The sequence below is a fragment of the Trachemys scripta genome, chromosome 4, assembly GCF_013100865.1.
Source record: "Trachemys scripta elegans isolate TJP31775 chromosome 4, CAS_Tse_1.0, whole genome shotgun sequence".
Classification (NCBI taxonomy): Eukaryota; Metazoa; Chordata; order Testudines; family Emydidae; genus Trachemys; species Trachemys scripta.
The window spans coordinates 69,460,661-69,473,577 of record NC_048301.1 but is presented as its reverse complement, the minus strand read 5'-3'; the positions used below and the strand labels follow the sequence as shown (position 1 = coordinate 69,473,577).

Sequence of the window (12,917 nt, the reverse complement as noted above, 5' to 3'; positions counted from 1 at the left end):
ACTTTCTCAAAGAAGGAGATCAGATTGGTTTGGCACGATCTGCCCTTGGTAAAACCATGTTGTAATTTGTCCCAATTGCCATTGACCTCAAGGTCCTTAACTACTTTCTCCTTCAGAATTTTCTCCAGGACCTTGCACACTACAGATGTTAAACTGACAGGCCTGTAGTTACCCGGGTCACTTTTTTTCCCTTTCTTGAAAATAGGAACCACATTAGCTATTCTCCAGTCCAACGGTACCACCCCCGAGTTTAAAGATTCATTAACAATTATCGCTAAGGGGCCTGCTATTTCTCGCGCCAGTTCCTTCAGTATTCTTGGATGAAGATCATCCGGTCCGCCCGACTTAGTCCCGTTAAGGTGTTCAAGTTTGGTTTCTACCTTGGATATGGTAATCCCCCCTCCTGTATCCCCCTCCATCACGCTGCCAATATTCCTAATCCCTTCATTGGCCTCATTGAACACCGATGCAAAATATTCGTTTAGATATTGTGCCATGCCTAAATTATCCTTAATCTCCACTCCAGCTATAGTCTTCAGCGGTCCCACTTCTTCTTTCTTTGCTTTCTTCCTATTTATATGGCTATAAAACCTCTTACTATTGCTTTTAATTCCCCTTGCAAGGTCCAACTCTACATGGCTTTTGGCCTTTCTCACTCCATCTCTACATGCTCTGACCTCAATAAGGTACGTTTCCTTACTGATCTCTCCCCTCTTCCACTCTTTGTACGCTTTCTGTTTTTTCCTAATCGCCCCTTTGAGATGGTCGCTCATCCAGCTCGGTCTAAATCTCTTGCTTACTAACTGTTTTCCCTTTTTTGGGATACAGGCCTCCGACAGCTCCTGCAGCTTTAACTTAAAATAATCCCAGGCATCTTCTGCCTTTAGATCCATTAATATGTTTTCCCAATCCACTTCCCTTACCAGTCCTCTTAATTTATTAAAATTAGCCTTTTTAAAATTGTAAACCCTAGTCTTCGATTTAATTCTGTTAATCCTTCCATTTAGTTTAAACCGAATTAGCTCATGATCACTGGAGCCAAGGTTGTCCCCTACAACCATTCCCTCAACGAGGTCCTCACTACTCACCAAAACCAAATCCAAAATGGCCTCCCCCCTCGTCGGTTCAGCTACTACTTGATGAAGGAATTGATCAGCAAGCACATCTAGGAACATCTGAGCCCTATTATTGCTACTAGCATTTGTTCCCCAATCTATATCTGGGAAGTTAAAATCCCCCATAATTACACAGTTCCTATTAGTATTTACTTCCCTAAACACATTAAATAGTTCTTTATCCATATCCTGGGTCGATCCCAGCGGTCTATAGCACACCCCAAGCACTATCCCAGGGGAGGCTCTAGTAGTTATTTTACCCATTGTGAGTATTGCCCAGACGGCCTCCGTCTTATCCATTCCATCAGTTATTATTTGTTTACAGCTTATCTCATTATTGACATACAATGCCACCCCCCCCACCTTTACCTTTGTTCCGGTCGTTCCTAAACAGCACATACCCTTCCATACCTGTACTCCAGTCATGACTGCTGTTCCACACGTTTCAGTTATTCCTACGATATCCGGTTTCATTTCTCGGACCAGGAACGCCAATTCCTCCATTTTGTTACCTAGACTTCTCGCATTGGTGTATAAACATCCTAATGTATGCCGTTTAGCCTGTCTCCCAGTAGTTATGCAATTTGTTACGGACCCCTTACTGTTCATCCCCCCTCTCCTTCTTATGTCCAGTTCCATCCCCCCGGCTATATCTCTTCTTATCTCATCACTCACCTTCTCAATGTTGGAATCTGGCGTGGAGATCAACTGTACATCTCCCAACCGTCTCCCCCAACTTCCTAGTTTAAAGCTCTTTTGATGAGATGAGCCAGCCTCCCTCCCAGAAGTCTATTTCTTTCCCTCCCTCCCAGAAGTCTATTTCCTTCCCTACTCCATCCCGTGAGAACAGCTGTCTGTCCCCGAAAGCCTCCCAGTGGCCATACATCGCAAAGCCCTCCTTATAGCACCACTCCCTTAGCCAACTATTTATTCTCACAATCCTATCAGCCCTTTGCTGCCCTTCTCTAGGAACAGGCAGAATTCCACTAAAGATGATCTGAGCCTCTATTTCCTTGAGCGTCTTCCCCAGCCTGGCATAATCTCCCTCGATTCTCTCTAACGAGAACCTAGCCGTGTCATTTGTTCCGACATGAAGGATTATCAAGGGGTTCTTACCTGCTCCTTTTAGTATCCTTTTCAACCGCAGGTCCACATCCCGTATCTTTGCGCCCGGTAGACAGAAAACCCTTCTGTTCTCTGGGTCCGCCCTGGTCACAAGCCTATCCAACCTCCTCAGTAAGGAGTCCCCAATCACATAAACCTGCCGTCGCCTGGCAACAGTGCGATCTACCAATCTATCTTCTGTTCCCTCTAGTCGAAACCTGTGTCTGTTCCTATTTTCCCTCATACTCCCCCCTGTGCCATTCTGTATCCTCCCAGAGCCCAGATTTGGTGCTGTCTCCATCAACTCCTCCCCTCTCTCTATTGGACTAGCTGCTCTTCTCTTCTTCCTCACCCTCCCACCTTCAGTTACCACCTGCTGCCCCCCCTCCTCGTTATCCAAACACCCAAACCTGTTCCTAAGTTCTATTTCCCCTTCGCTAGCCCTCCTTTTCCTTGGCCTGCTTCTCACGGTCACATGCTTCCACTGCCCTTGTTCGTCCCCAAATATTCCCCCCTCATAGTCCTCAGCCTCTGCTTCCACCTGCACCCCTGAGCATTCCCCTTCTGCCCCTCCTTGCCTTTCCTCCATCAGCTGCTCAAACCCCCTTCTAAACTCTACCAGCGTATCTACCTGCATCTCCAACCCCTTAATCTTTTCTTCCAATAACTGTATTAGGCGGCACTTCATGCAAACATACCTCTGTTCAGGCTCACCCGCTAGAACCATATACGTACCGCAGCTTCCACATGCAATCATCTGCATTCTGTCCACTGCTGCCTGGCTCATGGCTGCTACAGTCTCTGCCCACAGCACCTGGGGACACAGAGCACACACCACACTGCGCCCTCCTGCCTCCCCTTCCACCTCCCCCTGCAAACTCCCACTCAAACTCCCCTGTTAGCAGCCCTGTTTGCTGCCTCCTGTGCCGCTTCATTCCTCTGAAGCATCCCTAAGAATGTTTTTCTTGGCATTTCAGTCTTCTTCCATGTAATTACAGTGTGTAGTGTTTTGTTCCCGCTGTTGTCAATACATTGCCTCAACAAATTATTGGTTACTTTTTGATCCCATGTGTCTGATTTATCAAGGTTGTATCACTATCAAAGGGGTGGTGTATCTCTAACTTTTGGGGCCATCAGTTCAATAATCATAGAATCATAGAACTGGAAGAGACTTCGAGAGTCCAGTCTCCTGCACTCATGGCAGGACTAAGTATTATGTAGACCAGGGGTCGGCAATGTTTGGCACGCGGCTCGCCAGGGTAAGCACCCTGGCGGGCCGGGCCAGTTTTATTTACTTGCTGACGCGGCAGGTTCGGCCGATCGCGGCCCCTACTGGCCGCGGTTCGCCGTCCTGGGCCAATGGGGGCAGTGAGAAGCGGCACGGCGAGCGATGTGCTGGCCACGAACGTTGCCAATCCTTGATGTAGACCATTCCTGACAGATGTTTGTCTAACCTGCTCTTAAAAATCTCCAATGATGGAGATTCCACAACCTCCCTAGGCAATTTATTCCAGTGTTTAACCACCCTGACAGGAAGTTTTTCCTAATGTCCAACCTAAACCTCCCTTGCTGCAATTTAAGCCCATTGCTTCTCGTCCTATCCTCAGAGGTTAAGAAGAACAATTTTTCTCTCTCCTCCTTGTAACAACCTTTTATGTACTTGAAAACGGTTATCACATCCCCTCTCATCTTCTCTTTTCTAAACTAAACAAACTTGATTTTTTCAATCTTCCCTCATAGGCCATGTTTTCTAGACTTTTAATCATTTTTGTTGCTCTTTTCTGGGCTTTCTATAATTTGTCCACATCTTTCCTGAAATATGGCACCCAGAACTGGACACAGTACTCCATTTGAGGCCTAATCAACGCAGAGTAGAGCAGAAGAATTACTTTTTGTGTCTTGCTTATAACTCTCCTGCTAATACGTCCCAGAATTATGTTCGCTTTTTTTGCAACAGTGTTACACTGTTGATTTATATTTAGTTTGTGGTCCACTATGACCCCCATATCCCTTTCCGCAGTACTCCTTCCTAGGCAGACATTTCCCATTTTATCTGTGTGCAACCGATTGTTTCTTTCTAAGTGGAATACTTTGCATTTGTTCTTATTGAATTTCATCCTATTTACTTCGACCATATCTCCAGTTTGTCCAGATCATTTTGAATTTTGATCCTATTCTCCAAAGTACTTGCAACCCCTCCCAGCTTGGTATCATCCGCACACTTTATAAGTGTACTCTCTATGCCATTATCTAAATCACTGATATTGAAGATATTGAACAGAACCGGACCCAGAACTGATACCTGTGGGACCCCACTCGTTATGCCCTTCCAGCATGTTTGTGAACCACTGATAACTCTCTGGGAACAGTTTTCCGACCAGTGTTGCACCCACCTTATAGTAGCTCCATCTAGGTTGCATTTCCCTAGTTTGTTTATGAGATGGTCATGCGAGACAGTATCAAATGCTTTTAGTAAAATCAAGATATATCACATCTACTGCTTCCCTCCTATCCAAAAAGCTTGTTACCCTGTCAAAGAAAGCTATCAGGTTGATTTGACATGATTTGTTTTTGACAAATCCATGATGACTGATACTTACCACCTTAATGTCCATATGGTTACTGTATATACTATTTGCACATTTATGACAATCTGATTTTTAATAAGAATAAAATGTATTTCCAAAAAGCATGTGTTATAGACACAAGAAGGTCTAAGAAAAGGTTTTTAGGATAATGAAAGGTAGTTCCTGGGCCCACTGGCCCTTATCCTAATTCAGGGTTTGAAAAACCCACTAATTCATTTATTTCTGACAGTGGGAAAGCTTTCCCCAACCAGTGGGTCCTTAGACATCAATTTCCAGAGAATCTGTTCTATTAGGTATTTTAGTTAGGTTTCTTGCCATATGTGCTGTGACAATAATCTTCTGAATGTGAACAGATGCATTAATATCTTTCTCAATCTGTAGACAGGGGGTTCCAATGCATCTTTAGCTGCTCATAGCTTTCCCAAATGCCAGCAGAATGAAATTAACTCAGCTGCAGTCAGTGTCACCAATTCATAATCCTGTGTTCAGCAGTGAAACGGGCCAGAATTATCTCCATATTACCCTGCTGACTGGGAAAGTTGTGAGCAACAGAAAAGACAGGCACTCAAGCTAATCATTAGAGGATACAAAGAAGGAACCTGGCCAGCTGGGAGGCCATCACTTCAAACACACAAGCTCATATACCTAACATCCAGGATACTGGGAGAGGAGGAGATATCCATAAACAACTCCTTGCAACCGCAAGGTAGCTGGTTGAAGGGCAGAATAGGAGAAAACTATTCCTTTGCAGAAGGCAGGAAAGGACAGGAGGAACACATTTATGAAGCCCTTGTGATAGTGAAGCAGACTGTCAAGAACATGGTGAGGAAAAGAGAGAGCTTTCTACTTTCTAGCAGTGGAGGGTGGGAGTGAGAAGGGAAGCTTCATAATTATCAGACACCTAGGGCTAAATTCATTTCTGCTGTGGGGTATGTACCAGCACAGGGACTAAGAAGAGGCAGTTTATGCCTCCCCTATTAAGGTCCAGTGTTCAGGCTAGGACAGGCATCAAGGCTACCCAAATTGCACCTCCATTTTAGTGGCCCCTATATTCCATTTCAGGTGCAAAATCACCAGGACAGTAAGAATACCCTGGCCAGGCCCCTTGTTGTCCCCAGTTTACCTGCTTCTTTCTCTGCCCTATCCCTGCTCTGCTTCCACTTCTCCTCCAAATTCAGATGCCCTTTATGTCAAGAACTGCTGTGAAGGGGTATTAGTTGGTTGCCCTGCAGCCCCTAGCAGCCAGAAGCTCGTTAAAAAGATGCCTGAATAGGATCCAGATTGCAGCACCCTGACAAGCCCACCTCTTTCACAGCACTTGAAGATAGAGATCTGGCTTCTCGCCAAGGCTTTGCCCCTTATTCTCACTTGTGCCCACCACCGAAACATCTTCCATGTTGGCCTTTGGCTAGTCATAGGTCTTGTATTCTGGCTAGTGGAAACTGATGATTATTCTTTTGGAAATTGAAAACAGGATACTGTATTGATCCATTAGAGTGTGAAACTCTCAGTGAAGAGAGAAATTCAAAAAATATTATTCTAAAGCTCTAATGTATTGTATTAATGCATTGTAGCTGGTGTTCCATGATCAACTCTACACCATACTGTCAGTTGTGATTGGGGAGTAAATACCACTAAATAAGGGCAACTTGGCCAAATAGCCAAGTGGTCTCAGAAAAAGGAGGAGATTAAAATAATGGAGTGCGACTTTGAAGACGGCTGTAGGGAAAACATTATACAGTATAGGGAAAATATATTACAGAATATATTGTAGAACCAGCCCTCACAGCTCTTAGAACTCACTTCTCTGACTTTTGGAACTCAAAAGTCATGTTTTATATGTTTTACAAGATTATAAAAACACAAAAAAGTGAATGAATAATTTGAACAGGCAGTCCAATTATAATAGACAATTTTGTATCTCTGGTTGGTTGGATCTACGTATTACAGTGATAGGAAGATAGAAGCTTTCTGAAACTTAATATTTTAGACGCAAGAAAATCTGTTTCTTAAATCCACCATGTTTCCGCTTTTCCTTGGGATTGAACAAAAGAGCTAGAAAGAGAAAACTAAAGGCTAGATTTACTTTCATAACCCAGCATACGTAATTAAATAGGTTTGCTCATAAACTGGTATAAATCAGCATAGTTCCATTTATTTCAAAGGAGCTACACTGATTTACACCAGCTAAGGATCTGGCCCTTAAATTGCAGTTCAAAAATGGCAGGCCAGACTATTTGAAAACAGTGACATATGGAAAACAAAAGATCAAGGCACAGCAATGGGTTGGTAAAGATAAAGTTTGTTGTGCTGCTGACCTTGCTCTGTCTTCTCTCTGGATAAATATAAGACGTCAGGTTCCAGAGCTATAAACTCAGCACCCTTCATCAACACCAAATTCACTTAATTTATTTTTTAGAAGAAACAATAACTTCACTACATGGAATAAAAAGGAATATGTATTCAGTTCTTGACCTCTGTTCTTAGATTGTCAACAGAGGGATCAATTAATGCTTCGTGTGGTACTGGTTTTGTGATTGGGACACCAGTCCATTAAGAATTGGATTGGGAGTCTAACTCCATTTAGACAGGCCATGAAAGAACCATTGTGTGGTGATAATCTTTTGGCTTGTGTTGGATTTGAACCTTAGTCCTAGAGGCAAAAAGTTCCATGTCTTGCTGCCAATCCCCTGACCCTTTTAGTCCCCTCTCCCATTGAATTAGTTGTTTATTTGTTTGTTTATATTGTGCTGTATCTGAATGCAGTCTTGAATTTTTTAAGACAAATTGTGGTATGTTCTGTGCATCTGTGGTTAGAATCTGACCTTATATTTGCTGATGGATTGTTTTGGAACTACCAAAGGTGCAATTCTTGCCACCAGAACAGAATTCTGAAGAAGGCTGGGCAGAGAGAGAGATGGGGTATTTTAAGTAGTTTTGGATTCAGATGCAAGATTTTGAATAATTTTTAAGTACAATATATTTTGGACTGTTAACTGCATCTCTTGTCCTGTTCAGATTCCAGACTCCATCATTTCTCGTGGTGTTCAGGTGCTCCCACGAGACACAGCCTCCCTCAGCACTACCCCTTCAGAATCTCCTCGTGCCCAGGCCACCTCTCGTCTCTCCACTGCGTCCTGCCCAACACCAAAAGTAAGTGCAATGCCTTGCCATCTCCCAGTGTTCGGATGTATAATCTGATTGATAGTTCCCTTCCGCTGGTGAAGGTAGGATCGCATGCAAGATTTTGCTGTTGAAAATTACAAATGAATGAAAAATATGAAAAATAGTGTATTGTTACACAAATTACAGTGTGGGACCAGCAATAGGTTACGAAAGGTCTTGTATAATTTTGTGGCTCCTGTATTGAACCATTGCTGCAGCTCCTATTTGCCAACAGTGAAGCATATTACATATTTGAAAGCACTTGTCTTCTGTTATCTATTGCAATATTGATCATGAGTATGAGAATGTTAACCCTTTGAAATTCACTGTTCATTCCCTGAATAGTACAGATAACTCTGCCACTGAATAACAGGATTAAACTAATAGAATACTTTCACCAAAAGGATGTGTGCATATTTATAACCTGGGCTGGGGCAGCTCTTTGCCCCAATATAATACTGTTGAATTTAAAACACTTTCAAGCCAACTTGTTTTGCTTTAACTTGGATACTTGCTGCCTGATATTTGAAAACAACTCTAAATTGACTAGAAAGAAAGTTTTAATGCCAACCTTTTGGGATTATTATTCAATTCTTGCAGATTATTCCATGTTGGTTTAATTTATTCAGGTGAACTCCATTTATATGTGTTTTATATCAGTCTTCAAAGACAGTAAATTGGAAGCTAAGGGAATGAACTAGTTGCAAGACCAGTAATGATCATGATTACTTTCTTCTGGAGAGTTCTCCATTTGTGTTCAGCTAGTGTTGTTCATATCACAAAGTTCTCTTTTTGATGTACGTTATACCAACATGTTAAAAGACTCGTAGCAAATGACAAACAGTAACGTTACTTCTCATCTAATTGATCATGATCCTTAGAGATTATTCTGCTTGCTAAAATGATTGCAGATGTCTGACTATTCATTTTTCTTGCTATCTCATTTCTTTTCTGTCAGCAATTTAGATTAACCTGTAGCCACCCATGGAGCTGTCTCAGTTTAACATTTTTGACAGTTTTATGAACTGCACGCCTTGATTATAATAGAATTTTGGTGGCAGCATGTGGTGGACTTCACTAAGCAGTTCATTGCTTTTAAAACAAGATTCAGTGAAACCTTCAGCTTTGCTTGATTTTGTTTCTTGTATTTGCTTTCCAAAATAAATTGTCACTTATAGGATGGTCTCATTAAAATACAGCCTGGAAGGGTATTAAATAGGAATACCCAGGACAGAAGAGGAATGCACAAGCCAGGAGAGGGAAAATGTGGGCCCAATACTCAGAGTTTGTGCCTTTTGAAAAGATTTTGAAGCAGGAGTGTCCACACCCATACACACAAAAAGCACAGGAGGCCAATAAAAGGTCTAAACAATATTCATTATACTATAGAGAGACTCCCCATGAAATTGAAATAGTTAAAGCAATATATGGCAAAGAGAAGGGTCACAGTGTGCCAACTCTGAAACAGAATCCACACTATTGGACAGTCTTTATGAGATAAGGAGTTATACAAGGAAGCAAGAGGGAAACACGAAGCACATGTTGAGATTGAGGGTTTTCCATATGAAGTTGGTTGGAATAAGTCCCCACTAAACAAGGACCACCATTTTGTAAACTTAATTTAGCCCATGTTTAATTGTCATTTCTTATCGGAAACTCAACTGTATTTTCATGACAGGCTAAATCACTGAGCACCTTCTAGAACATAGGAATTACTGTGCCAGATCAGACCACTGGTCCAATTATTCCAGTATTGTACTTCCAGCAGTAGCCGGTACAAGTTGCTTCAGAGGAAGGTTCAAGAAAACCCAGCAATAGACAGTTTGGGAATAATTTGAACACAGGAAAACCTTCTTAATCCCCAATATTTAGAGGTTGAATTAAAAGCTTGATCTTTTATTTCCCATACAAAGCTCTTGGGGTTTTTTTATTCCTTACCGTAAAAATTCAGGTTATTCTTGTTATATGTATAAATGTTTAGTCATCTTTTGAATCCTGCTAAATTTTCAAGAAGCGGTTGGCTACCAAATATAATGGAATATATGGTTCTTGCCTGTTCCTTAGGGAATACTCATGTTTCTTGGTATCTCTACAATGTTCATTATTTTTTCCTTTTGGAACCTGGATTTCTAATCATACAACATGCATGCAAATTTTGCTGGAGCTGATGTCAGAGCTCTTGACTCACCCAGGTAATGGGGTTAACTATAAATTCTAATCTGTAACATGCAATTGATTTGTTAGAATCTGTTTATTTTAATCTGCAAGTGTTTAACATATGTGTCATTTCATATTCCTGTTTTTGAAGTTCACTTTAGATTATGGAGAATCGTAAACACACACATACAGGGATTGTAGTGTAAAATAGAGAAGCCTTAGCAGAAGGCAACTCACAATCCACATAATTATACACAAAAATCACAACTCCCATCAATATGTTAATATAGAAAACTATTTCCCCAAGGGTATGGGACAAAAAATTTCTTTATGAACTACAAACTCCAGTCTATCTTATACCCATTAAAAGTGTATTTTTGTCCTGTGTACCACAACCTCAGTAACTCTTTACTGACTCTGCTGTTTTAGCAAAAGATCAGTCCCTCTCAGTCAAGAACCAAGCTTCAGCAATTATAGTAGCAACTATGCTGGATTAACATACATGCAGATTCAGAAGTGATGGGTTATGAAAGGTATATTAGGATTATGGGGTAGGGTTGTTGATAGTCTTGGTTGGTTAGGTGTGTAAGGAAAAGTTTGTAACCTCTCATAAGCTTATTTTGAAAAATTTTATATATTGAATACGCATGTATAGCATATGTTCAGACATATTTTAAACATCAAAATAAATATTTTAAAAATTAAGTTTCTCAGTTTTTGCAGTTTCTCCCACATTTTCTGAAAATTTGCCACTAACGCAGCACTAAGTATAGACTAATGAGCTCCACATATGTATTTAGAATCAGTCATCAAAAGTTCCATTGCTTCTCTAAATTATCCCAAAGTTTTGTCCCTCTATTAGTCTAGTTCTTGGTTGTTAATGAAGCTGGATTTTCACTGAGACTGCAGGAGAAGGGTCATCAGCCTGTCATCAGTCAGGGCCTCCCAAAAGCTCCTTTAGTTGCTCTGATAAGGTTTTGGTGCATCTCTATAGAAATCCTTGTGTAAAATGCAAACTGTTTTTTGAACAAAGCACTCTTTGGGCTCAATGCAAATGTCAACATATTTATGGTAGTTGGTTGCAGATATGGAGACAACATTTTTAAGAGTTTCACCAAAAAACACGGGCAAACTGAGGTATCAGTCCTCTTTTTTCAATGAGCCAACCAGGAACCTCATCTTACTTCATGAGGTTTAAATTGTGTTCTGAATATCCATATCTTAAAAGTATAGGATGATAATACCTAAGCAGTTCTCTCAAGTTTTCCATATTACTTTCACTGGCTGAGCAAATCACAAGATCTCCTTATCATAATAATCTCTATATTCTTGGATGGCATTTTGACCAATTTAGATGCAATATCCTTTTCCTATAAAGAAGCAATACCATTAAGTAGGAACGCATTTTCCCCTATGAGACTGCTTGTAGCCTTTATTGAGTAATTTCTTTTGTTTAACCAATCACCTTGAATTAAATGTCAATGTTGATTTTTTTCCTTTAGTTTTTCCTCTGTTTCTTCATCTGCAGCATCTCATAGATTCTAATTTGCCATCTACTATCTCAAAGAGCATATCCAGGGCAAATGCTTAAATCATTTCCTTAAACTGCTAATTTTGGAGCACAGAGAGTTTTATGCTGTTACCAGTAAAGAAAATTGCAACTTTTCTTTTCAAGTTCAAATCTTTCCCTTTCATTTTTTCTAATGGCACAATCAATATTTCATTTTTTGCCATTTTTGTGTGTCGGAGACACAAAGTAGATGTTGAAGAGCTGCAAGAAGACTAGAGACAGGGGTTTTAAATTATCATCATGAATACATTCCAGCAAATACAATGATATCAAAAACATCTTACTTACGGGATCATCAAATTCATCAATTTTTTTGCTCTTGCACTTCAATAAACAAAGTTTCATTCAATGGCATGTGTAATCATTAAGAATCCAAAGAAACCAGTTTTCATCACTTTTTGAGATGAGCACATTTTTACTATCTTGCTTTTCTCTTGACAATTTTTACATTTTATTTTTTTTTAAATTATCTGTTTTCTTTACTTCACTCACTTCTTTTCTTGTTGCTTACCCTGTCCTTCATCTTTCGGACCTTGAATCAGATATATTTGTATGCTGTTAGGTAATATGTTCACTCCTGTTTGGAGTAGTCAGCAACGACTTTCACTTTTACTAGCTATAACAAGAAAGAACAAACCAATGAATTCATCACTTTGAAAGGTAAGATGAGGAAGCCAACTTTGGATGAAGCCCCACTATCATGCCCTATTAATCTTCCAGAAGTTTTTAGATTCCAGATAATCCAGTCTTTACACAGTTCACAGCTCCACCCATTCCTCTCTCTTTAGTATCTAAGGTCAATTGATTCTGCCAACTAACTGCATCATCCTCTCCTGTTACTGGTGGCTACCCATTCCCCTTCCTCTCAAGGTTTCTAGACGCTTCTGTAACTTTCATATTGATTCTTAGTAGGCTTAATAAGAACTTTGTTTTCCTTATCACTTTTAATGATAGTTAAAGTTTATATTCCCTGAGTAAAGGTAGAGAGACCATATTTCCAGTGTAAAAAAATTTCAAATATGTATGTGCAGCAGAGTGCGGTACGACCCCATTGGCTCCTGTCTCTGCTTGGTCCACGAAATCACTCTGAGACCCTGGGGTTAGTAACCACAGGTTCAGTTTATTCACAGGCTTGTTCCCACCACCGTGTCACCACGTACAGTTGGCCCTTCACCGTCTGCAGGCTGGAGAGAGGGAAGAGCTACCTCCCTGCTTCCA

General features: G+C 40.8%; 1 protein-coding gene across 16 annotated transcripts in view; it reads left to right on the top strand.

Annotated features, from left to right (window-relative positions):
- The window catches only part of GPHN (gephyrin), a 539,113-nt gene that overhangs the window by 370,923 nt on the left and 155,273 nt on the right, over positions 1-12,917 (top strand). For all 16 annotated transcript variants that reach the window (XM_034769381.1, XM_034769377.1, XM_034769383.1 and 13 more), the window contains one exon: positions 7,826-7,960. In XM_034769381.1, the coding sequence (XP_034625272.1) occupies positions 7,826-7,960 (135 nt within the window). The remainder of the gene's footprint in view (positions 1-7,825; positions 7,961-12,917) is intronic.